Raw genomic sequence first — 10,696 nt, 5'->3', positions numbered from 1 at the left:
CTACAGCAAGCCAACACTGCCAGCTGTCTTTGGCTGTGGTGACAGACAGTATGTAACAGTGCTGGGCTGTTCACTCTGTCTCAGGACTCATTACAGCTCTGAAGTGCTGTGTCTTTTTCAGACCGTAATCAGGACAGGCGCTGCGGAAATGCATGAGCCAAACAGGCAGCAGCACATTAGCGAGGCCACTCTGCACTCGGGGACCCAAGGACCAGAGAAACAGTGCATTTAGAATAAAGACAATTATGATCAGTTTTACCTCACATACAAACACACCTCACATTTCAAAACATATGTTGCCATTTAGGTGCCGTTACAGCGACAGCTGCACTTGTATTTCTGGACCCATATGGGTATTAGTCAGCACAACTAATTGGCATTATTTTTCACATTAGTAATCCCTGGTCTTTATGTACAACCAGTACCATTGATTTTACTTCTCAACATCAAAGTTTGAAAGTAACATATTTGACTTATTTATGGAAACATTATTTTGTTTTTTGAAGAAAGATGGGTATTCTTGTAGGAGCAGCGGCTGAGCGGCGGATGGGAGCAGCAGCTGAGTGGTAGCTGGGAGTGGCAGGTGGGAGCAGCGGCTGAGCGGTGGGTGGGAGCAGTGGACGGGAATGGGTGGCAGGAGCAGCGACAGAGTGGTGTGCGAGAGCAGTGGATGGGAGTGGGTGGCAGGAGCAGCGGCTGAGCGGTGGGCCGGAGCAGTGGATGGGAGTGGGTGGCGGGAGCAGCGGCTGAGCGGTGGGCGGGAGTGGGTGGCAGGAGCAGCGGCTGAGCAGTGGGCGGGAGTGGTGGGTGGGAGTGGGGTGGCGGGAGCAGCGGCTGAGCAGTGGGCGGGAGTGGGTGGCAGGAGCAGCGGCTGAGCAGTGGGCGGGAGTGGTGGGTGGGAGTGGGTGGCGGGGAGCAGCGGCTGAGCAGTGGGCGGGAGCAGCGGGCTGAGCAGTGGGCGGGAGCAGTGGATGGGAGTGGGTGGCAGGAGCAGCGGCTGAGCGGTGGGCGGGAGCGGTGGGTGGGAGTGGGTGGCGGGAGCAGCGGCTGAGCGGTGGGTGGGAGCAGTGGACGGGAATGGGTGGCAGGAGCAGCGACAGAGTGGTGTGCGAGAGCAGTGGATGGGAGTGGGTGGCAGGAGCAGCGGGCTGAGCGGTGGGCCGGAGCAGTGGATGGGAGTGGGTGGCGGGAGCAGCGGCTGAGTGGTGGGCGGGAGTGGGTGGCAGGAGCAGCGGGCTGAGCAGTGGGCGGGAGTGGTGGGTGGGAGTGGGTGGCGGGAGCAGCGGGCTGAGCAGTGGGCGGGAGCAGTGGATGGGAGTGGGTGGCAGGAGCAGCGGCTGAGCGGTGGGCGGGAGCGGTGGGTGGGAGTGGGTGGCGGGAGCAGCGGCTGAGCAGTGGGCGGGAGTGGGTGGCAGGAGCAGCAGCTGAGCAGTGGGGGGGAGCGGTGGGTGGGAGTGGGTGGCGGGAGCAGCGGCTGAGCAGTGGGGGGGAGCGGTGGGTGGGAGTGGGTGGCGGGAGCAGCGGCTGAGCAGTGGGGGGGAGCGGTGGGTGGGAGTGGGTGGCGGGAGCAGCGGCTGAGCAGTGGGGGGGAGCGGTGGGTGGGAGTGGGTGGCGGGAGCAGCGGCTGAGCAGTGGGGGGGAGCGGTGGGTGGGAGTGGGTGGCGGGAGCAGCGGCTGAGCAGTGGGGGGGAGCGGTGGGTGGGAGTGGGTGGCGGGAGCAGCGGCTGAGCAGTGGGCGGGAGTGGGTGGCAGGAGCAGCAGCTGAGCAGTGGGGGGGGAGCGGTGGGTGGGAGTGGGTGGCGGGAGCAGCGGCTGAGCAGTGGGCGGGAGTGGGTGGCAGGAGCAGCGGCTGAGCAGTGGGGGGGAGCGGTGGGTGGGAGTGGGTGGCGGGAGCAGCGGGCTGAGCAGTGGGCGGGAGTGGGTGGCAGGAGCAGCGGCTGAGCAGTGGGGGGGAGCGGTGGGTGGGAGTGGGTGGCAGGAGCAGCGGCTGAGCGGTGGGTGGGAGTGGGTGGCGGGAGCAGCGGCTGAGCAGTGGGGGGGAGCGGTGGGTGGGAGTGGGTGGCGGGAGCAGCGGCTGAGCAGTGGGGGGGAGCGGTGGGTGGGAGTGGGTGGCGGGGAGCAGCGGCTGAGCAGTGGGCGGGAGCAGTGGATGGGAGTGGGTGGCGGGAGCAGCGGCTGAGCAGTGGGGGGAAGCGGTGGGTGGGAGTGGGTGGCGGGAGCAGCGGCTGAGCAGTGGGCGGGAGCAGTGGATGGGAGTGGGTGGCAGGAGCAGCGGCTGAGCAGTGGGCCGGAGCAGTGGATGGGAGTGGGTGGCAGGAGCAGCGGCTGAGCAGTGGGCCGGAGCAGTGGATGGGAGTGGGTGGCAGGAGCAGCGGCTGAGCAGTGGGCGGAGTGGGTGGCGGGAGCAGCGGCTGAGCAGTGGGCGGGAGCAGTGGATGGGAGTGGGTGGCGGGAGCAGCGGCTGAGCAGTGGGCGGGAGCAGTGGATGGGAGTGGGTGGCGGGAGCAGCGGCTGAGCAGTGGGCGGGAGTGGTGTCCGGGAGCAGTGGCTGAGTGCTTCATTAGCTATGCTGAGGGCTGCATCCCTGGCTGAACTTTGTCATAATGTCACAGCTCTCTATAAAAGCATGTAGCTGCACAGAACACTTTTAGCATGGGGGGGGGGTGGAATCAATCTGACCTGCTTCCTCATTGGTAGTCTCCTTTGTTGCTAAGGATTTGAGATGGATGCCAAGAAAGGGTAATTGATTAAGTATTGAACCAGCTTTCAGAAATGATGGATTCAGGAAGTCAAACTGCTTACCTCCAGCATCCCTGCTCCTGAGGTGGTAATTGGACTACAGGGCAGTTCATGAGCAAGGCAGAGAGACACAGCAGCTAACAGAGATGGAGAGACTTAGCATCACACCGCTGCTCAGCACACACAGGCATCTTCTTCACACACCTCTCCTACGGGCATGTGAGACAAAGACGCCCGTCTGCGTGTTTCAGCGGGTTTGCCTTAATACCTGGGTTCAACACGGCCATTTGTACGGAGGCACAGTGACAGGGGTGTAAGTCCTCCCATATAATATATCAGACAAGGAAATCTCCCCATCCAGGGGGTGTCCTGCAGCCGCTCTCATGGTAACCTTCTTCAGGGGGGGGATTTAATCAATGACATTTATCAGGAGCTCCAACACCCCACCCCCATCAGTGAGTGTGTGTCTGTGTCTGTGTGTGTATGTGTGTGTGTGTGTGTGTGGTCCAGGTATACCTTACCTTGTGGGGACCAATTTCCTAGTCCCCATATAGGAAAACTCTATTTTGTCAAAATACGTGACTGCAATGTGGCTGCATCCATGCAATCCACCGTCTTGTCGCCGTGGTGATCATCCGGCACCACCAGTCCTGGCCCTGGTCGCATGGAGGGTGGGGGGACGAGTGTGATTCTATCTCCATTTTTATTCACAATCCAATAGTCTGTATCCAGGAGACGGATGGAGGCGGGCGGGTCGGGCCGCTGCTCCTCTGCCAGCAGCACGCCAGGGAGCCCAGGTGGGTGTCACCCGGGCGCTGAGGGTGACGTGACATTGCTTCCCGTTCACCTGGGCATCATTCCTCCAGCTGATACCTCCGCCATAATGGCTTTTTCAGTCCGGCCAAGGAGCCACCTACTGCAATCCACCGATTCCCAAAAGTCACGGCTGTTTCAGCACCTGATCTGATTCACTACAACCTGCTCAGAAATTTCCTTCTTGCACAAAGAGAACATCCCACCAATTAAGCTATTTGTCTGTGGCAGTTTTCTTGCACCTGCTTCCCCCTAAAGTCCGTTTACAGTCTTTCATAGTGAAACTGACAGAATTGCAGGTTGCAGGTGAAGTAATATTTAATTTTGTCCAGATAATTTTGTCCATCGGATAAGCGAGAGTGGATGGATGGATGGATTGAATGCATATTGTGACAGAAATGCAAGTGAAATGATAATGTTACACTGTCTAATTAAATGGTGTGAAACCCAAAGGGTCCCACATTAGCAGCTCCTTCCCGAAAAGAAATATTGCCCTTTTAATAGAGGAGCATTTAGCTTATCAGGGCTGAGCCTGTGCCTGATTCGATTTTCAAATGTCTACTTAAGTGATTGACAGAATTCTCAGCTGAGATGCTTTAAAAAATAAATACAAAAGAATTATGCTGGGTTTTCACTGGGGTGGGGGGGCATTTGCCTGGGGCAGATTATCGCTCAGGATCTTTTGCAGGCAACAGGGGGTTGTGGGTAAAGCAGGAAGAATTGCTCATCCTTCCACGGCTGTCAGTGGTTCGCAGAAAGGCCAGCTGATGGATATAGCAGGACCTGAGAGGCAGCGGGCAAACATCAGCCGGTTATTTCTGTCTGCTTCCGCTCACAGTGTGGGAAGTAGCTCCGGGGGGGCCCGTAATGCCCTGGCAGGGGGGGTGGCTTGGGCTTCCATGCAGGCAGTGGTCTGCTGCCTCGTATCTTGCCTGAAATAGTATCAAAGCATAGAGCATCTGCTGGTCACGGTGAACCTCCGCCCAGAGAGCAGCCGTGCATACGTGCATGCCAGCATTACCCTCCCCTGATGCACAAGGAAATAATCATGTAACCGCATGCATGCGAGTGCAGAGGCTGGCGGCATTTGGCCTGGGAGCAGATGTCCCCCCTCCCCACTCTTCCCCAGAGTGTAGTGCTGCACTTCGGCTGACCGTTAAACAAGCACCTCCGTCACCCTGGAGGGGTCCGTGTGGGACAGCATGAAAGCTCCCTGCTGCCGGCCCCCCATGGGCTCCCCGCCCCTGCAGCAGTGTCAGCTTAGCCCCCGAAATGCGGCCAGCTGACAGTCCTGACTACCCCACCCCCGCCACTGCACACATATGCAAACGCTGCCCTGCCAAATGCACTGCAGTAGATCAGCGCTACTCCATTCCCCCCGGACCTCCGCTGCTCGGGGTTCTGCCTCTCATAAAGATTTTTTTCTTCATAACTCCCTGTCAGACGTGAGGAGAGGATATAAAATCCCCAGACCAGATTTCCAGAGCTTTCTGGGGATGGCTGCAGGGGCACCTCTCACCTGATCATCTTCATCTCCCTGTAATCCAGCAGGAAGGCCGACAGGTTTGTCTTCATGCCCAAATGTCAAACGTGCAGCTTCAAACGGACGTCGTGTGAAAAAGACGCGTCCCACAAGGTTTCTGACTAAGTGTTTAGCCACGCTTGATTGCATGTGACTCTTTGTAAATGTCTTCATCGTGCTGTGCACAGTGTATTTCTCCATCTTTAAATAGCACTTGTTTCTTATATTCAAACAATAGCAGCTGACCACATCAGAAGGAGGCGTGACTGATGGCTGAGGTCAGGTAATGACTCGTAACGCAGCACAGCCTTAGTGCTGCGCTGGGGGCCCCGGGCCCCGGCACCTGGACTTCCCTGCCACTGCTGTCGAGGACTCATTTCTCCTGCATAATGTAGCTCTGAGCACTTTTATTACAGAGAAGAGCTGGGTGATTAATTGGCTCACAAAAGGAACCCAGGAGGAAATTTATTAGCAAAAATGGGAAGGATTCAAGGGGTGCTTCAAGTGAGCAGATTACGACCCCGGCGCCTAGGAAACGGTCCATCCAGCACGGATCGGTGGCGGGTGGCAGCCGGATGAAAGCAGGGCCCCCTGTCCTTGGAGGATCGGCCCCCTATGGATCAGAGGGACACAAACGCCATGTGGCAGGTGGGATTAATGTCACAGCCTATCAGGGGATGATGATGCAGAGGCTAGGCGTGACCCCCGCTGCAGCCCTCAGCATGCCGCCCCGCACGATGACCGCTGAGCCCGGCAGAAACAGATGGACATGCAGGGAGATGCTGAGTCATGGTGGCTTGGCGGCAAAGCCAGACGAACCAGGACAATGTCTTCAGTGGGGCTTGCCGGCCTCTCAGCTAGTGCCTTCGTGTCACTCCCTGAGCTGACAAAGGGAATGTAAATTAAGAGTTTCCAGGGGCAAGAATAGAGACTGATTTTTCACAGCCATGGATTTGTGCGGGAAAATTTTGCCACGGCCTAAGACTGGAAAGCAGTGGAACGCCTTTCCACGTTGGGCAGCCGTTCTCACCGTGGGCTTTGGTACTGAAATCGCTCTACACCAGCCTGCAGCTCACAGCTGTGATCATTAGCAGTTCCCCGTTTGTAAGTGTTTGCTAACACTTGTACTTCAGATTCCCCCCCCACCTCGCCCTCCCCAACTCCCCGCTTTTCCCTCTATTCAATTAAATCTAAAACTTGTGTATAATTGGCCTGGAAGGCCCTGTTAATTCATCTATTAAAATCACGAGCGTGACACCCGGGTAACACAAGTACCACCGAAGCCCCAGAGTCCCTCACAGGACAAAAAAACATCTATAAATGCGAACATCATCTGTGTTCTGCAGCCCCGCCCACGGACATCTCTGGAATAACGTAGCTGTTTTATGGATTTACATGTCTTTCTCTATTAGCCGCAAGCGGCTCCCCCCTCTCTGCATCAGGTCTCCTGTAATCTGCACTAATCCCTATCGCCGCCCCACTGACCTCGTGTCTGATGAGCGGCTCGTCCGCGGGGGTCCCAGCCCACCGGTGGCAGCCAATCCTGGGGGTGCCAGTCACCGAGTGCTGCTTAACCTCCCGCATTCCACCCCTGACCTTGGGAAACGTGACGCACATCAGAGTGACGGGGTTGCTAGGCGAGGCCCAGCCGTTGGCCAATGCCAGGCCATCACGGGCACGAAAACCCGCCCACCCATGCTAAGAGGTGCATAAATACCCTCTTTGGTACCAATCAATGGCTCTGAGAGCCGGCCCTGCATGAGATTATTAACCGATTCACTTTCATGGAAAATAGCTTCCATTATTGTCAGTGCTCTTGATGCATCAAGCTCATATCGGTTAATGCTCATAATGCATTATGAATGTTCCTCTACACATTTATATGCTTCTGCTGCATAATCAGAAGTTGTTGAGATGTTTGCAGTTCCAGGGACTGGTTTTATTTTAACAGGAGAATTTGGACAAAGAGCTGTCAGCTATATTAAATGACTAGTCTATGGACATCAGCCAGGTCCATGGGATCTGAAGCGCTGCCCGGCTGGTGTTGGGGGCCCCCAGGTTGCACACTGCAGTCCCGTGGTGTGTGGGTGCTCCCCGTGAGGCCCAGGACCTGGTGTGCCTTTTCAGAACATCTTACGCATGCCATTTGGCTGCCTCCCCGCTGCCGGGTGCATAATAAACTGTCCAAAACAGAACAGCTATCAGTGGCTAATGATCTTTCCCGATCGATGTCCTGGCTCTCAGAAGTTACCTCGCCAGCCAATCAGGGAGTGTCCGGCTCAGCAGCTCATGTGAGCCATTAGCGGAGAGGAATGTGAAACTCGAAGACACCTGCTCCCACTGGAAAGCCGCGCCGCTCCCCTGTTTGCTCCCGCTGGAAAACCACGCTGCTCCCCTGTCTGCTCCCACTGGAAAGCCTCGCTGCTCCCCTGTCTGCTCCTGCGGGAAAGCCACGCCGCTCCCCTGTCTGCTCCCGCTGGAAAGCCATGCCACTCCCCTGTATGTCCTCCCCGGGAAAGCCGTGCCGCTCCCCTGTCTGCTTCCACTGGAAAGCCTCGCTGCTCTCCTGAAGGCTTCGACTGGAAAGCCAAACCTCTTCCCTGTCTGCTCCCACTGAAAAGCCGTGCCACTCCCCTGTATGTCCTCCCCCTGAAAGCCGCACTGCTCCCGTCTGCTCCCATTGGAAAGCCGCACCGCTCCCCTGTCTGCTCCCACTGTAAAGCCGCGCCACTCCCCTGTCTGCTCCCATTGGAAAGCCGCACCGCTCCCCTGTCTGCTCCCACTGTAAAGCCGCGCCGCTCCCCTGCCTGCTCCCAATGAAAAGCGATGTCACTCCCCTGTATGTCCTCCCCCAGAAAGCCGCGCCGCTCCCCTGTCCACTCCCGCTGGAAAGCCACGCCGCTCCCCTGTCCACTCCCATTGGAAAGCCAACGCCGTTCCCCTGACCGCTCCCACTGGAAAGCCGCGCCGCTCCCCTGTCCGCTCCCGCTGGAAAGCCACGCCGCTCCCCTGTCCGCTCCCACTGGAAAGCCGCGCCGCTCCCCTGTCCGCTCCCACTGGAAAGCCGCGCCGCTCCCCTGTCCGCTCCCGCTGGAAAGCCACGCCGCTCCCCTGTCCGCTCCCACTGGAAAGCCGCGCCGCTCCCCTGTCCGCTCCCGCTGTAAAGCCACGCCGCTCCCCTGTCCGCTCCCGCTGAAAAGCCAGCCGCTCCCCTGTCCGCTCCCATTGGAAAGCCACGCCGCTCCCCTGTCCGCTCCCACTGGAAAGCCTCGCCGCTCCCCTGTCCGCTCCCACTGGAAAGCCACGCCGCTCCCCTGTCCGCTCCCACTGGAAAGCCTTGCCGCTCCCCTGTCTGCTCCCACTGGAAAGCCACGCCGCTCCCCTGTCTGCTCCCACTGGAAAGCCACGCCGCTCCCCTGTCTGCTCCCACTGGAAAGCCACGCCGCTCCCCTGTCTGCTCCCACAGTAAAGCCACGCCGCTACCTTGTCCGCTCCCGCTGAAAAACCGCGCCGCTCCCCTGTCTGCTCCCTCTGTAAAGCCGCGCCGCTCCCCTGTCCGTTCCTGCTGGAAAGCCAGGCCGCTCCCCTGTCTGCTTCTACTGGAAGTTCGTGTTGCTCCCCTGTCCGCTCCCGCTGTAAAGCCACGCTGCTCTCCTGTTTGTTTAATTGGCCTAAGGTCATCTTAAGGCTGCCATTTCGGCTGCCTTCATTATGGTCCTGACTTCTGAGCATTAAGAAGAAAAGGGCAGCCTAGCCTCCCATCTGTCTGACGAGGGAATGCATGGATCAGTAACTCTGTGGGGGGAACATTATAAGCCTATCAAAGGAATGCTTCACTTGCTGACAGCCACCGATGGAAAAGTTATAAGAAAAAAGTACTTACTGTATAGCTACCATGACAAAGATGGGTCAAACAGGTGAAAGCATTTTCTGTTTTGAATGAATTATATCTTCTTCCTAACAATGGGATTTTCTCACTTTTTGATCTTCACCATTTAGTGAAGATAGGGCTAAAATCTGGCTTTATTAGCATCTCGCCCTAATGTAGTCTTGTCAGCCGTGGTTACTGATGTTAGTCTCAGGTTAGGGTCTGGCACTGCTGTACACCGGACAGGCTCTCCTCTCTCTCCTTCTCCTCCATGTGCTTGCAGGTGGGCCACACTAGCATTTGCGCTAAATGCTAATTAGGCTACAGCTGGCTGATGTCCCTCGTTAGCGGTTCAGCCTGCCCCCATCTCAGAGGTAAGTGCAGAGCGGCATGGGCTTGCATTGCACAGAACTATAAAAAACAGTGGATTGCCAAGGGGTTGGGGGGGGGAGATCAGTCAGCGAGCCCCCCCCCCCAAGGATGTTTGACCCAAGCTCCGGCACAGATTAGCCAGCCTTTGTGCTGCTGGGGCTGGGAAACCTAGCAGGTCTTTGTGGCTGACAGCTAGAACAAGTCAGCACCTTTCATGGTTAATTGGGCTGTGAAACATGTGAAGGTTAATCTAGGAGAGCTGCGGGGTGGGTTCAGGCCGGGGGTGGGGCTGGGGGGTGGGGCATAGTGGGAACCTCCTACCTGTATGAACCCCATCTTCTCGCCTTGATTAGCTGTCTTCCGCATCCGACTGAAAGCTGTGCGCGAACCAGCTTAAATTTCAAACACCGCAGAAGGAATGTCCTGTAAATCCTAATGACCCTGATCATTTCCTGACTCCTCAAGCTGTGGGAAATGCAGCTTTTTTCATCTCTGTTCCTTATGTGTCTCTCAGCAGCCGCGGGGCTCCAGCACTGGGATCTCACTCGCCGGATGTCTGATGCTGTTTCTTACGGCCGTTTGCTGTTTTCTGTTGTTTTTGTGAGCATGATTGAAGTGCGCCAGGTCCCAGTGGATCTCTCCCTGCAGAGTGGATCTCTCCCTGCTGAGTGGATCTCTTCCTGCGGGGTGGATCACTAAAGTTGTTTGTGGTTTTATTTTTCAGCTTCAGAAACACTAGACTGTGCTTAAACCAACAGATATATTTCCACCGTAAATCCACTTTTAAGCCTCTGAAAGGTCTCATTTTTACTGCCGCCGAGAATGAAAACCTTGTTTTTACTTTTGGCTATTGATCTGAATGAGCCTGGGGATAAATTATTCACATGCAACAAAGAGAACGACTTGCATATGCAGGCTTTTGTGTGGTTAAAAGTCACTGCGCAGGGTTTTGAAACGCAGGAGGATGCAGCTCGTCTGAAGCTCGTCTGAAGCTGTGAGCCCATTCCAGCTCACGCCGCCTTCAAACGCTCCTCAAACATATGACTGGAGCTTTTGTGAGGAAAAGGGGAAATTCCGGGCCGGCATGAAACATTTACATTGTGCACCTGACACCTTCAGGGGTCCAGTGCTTTCGGCTCTGGGAGGGGGTGAACTCAAGGCCCGCTTGTCATGGTATCCTGGCCAGGGCACAGCGGTTCTGGGGGACAATCTTGAAAGCAAGGCTCTATTGTGCCTAAACTGCTCAGGTACCATTAGGAAACAAAATAGCAGACTGAGTAGTACTCCTCACCTTCAGTAAGGCCATTTTTGTACATCATCTTAGGGAGAAAATGAGAATTTGATATAGCCACTATAGATAGTCTCTATAAACTAGATGGGCT

At 56.6% G+C, this 10,696-nt stretch overlaps 1 protein-coding gene and 1 long non-coding RNA gene across 2 annotated transcripts; both read right to left on the bottom strand.

Moving 5' to 3' along the window:
* Nucleotides 1–477: 477 nt before the first annotated feature.
* LOC125704089 (uncharacterized) lies at nt 478–5,127 on the bottom strand. The gene is made up of 3 exons (XM_048969407.1): nt 5,072–5,127; nt 2,803–2,836; nt 478–2,511 (listed from the first exon to the last, which is right to left on the bottom strand). The coding sequence occupies exons 1-3, from the start codon at nt 5,125–5,127 to the stop codon at nt 478–480; spliced, it is 2,124 nt and encodes a 707-aa protein (XP_048825364.1).
* A 428-nt stretch (nt 5,128–5,555) lies between these two features.
* On the bottom strand, nt 5,556–9,156 carry LOC125751883 (uncharacterized). The gene is made up of 3 exons (XR_007400806.1): nt 8,958–9,156; nt 6,560–6,670; nt 5,556–5,957 (listed from the first exon to the last, which is right to left on the bottom strand). It is a non-coding gene; the product is annotated as an uncharacterized LOC125751883 (long non-coding RNA).
* Between the last annotated feature and the right edge of the window lie 1,540 nt (nt 9,157–10,696).

This window comes from Brienomyrus brachyistius, chromosome 11, assembly GCF_023856365.1.
Source record: "Brienomyrus brachyistius isolate T26 chromosome 11, BBRACH_0.4, whole genome shotgun sequence".
Lineage (NCBI taxonomy): Eukaryota > Metazoa > Chordata > Actinopteri > Osteoglossiformes > Mormyridae > Brienomyrus > Brienomyrus brachyistius.
The sequence above is the reverse complement of the archived record's forward strand: the minus strand, read 5'-3'. Positions and strand labels throughout refer to the sequence as shown.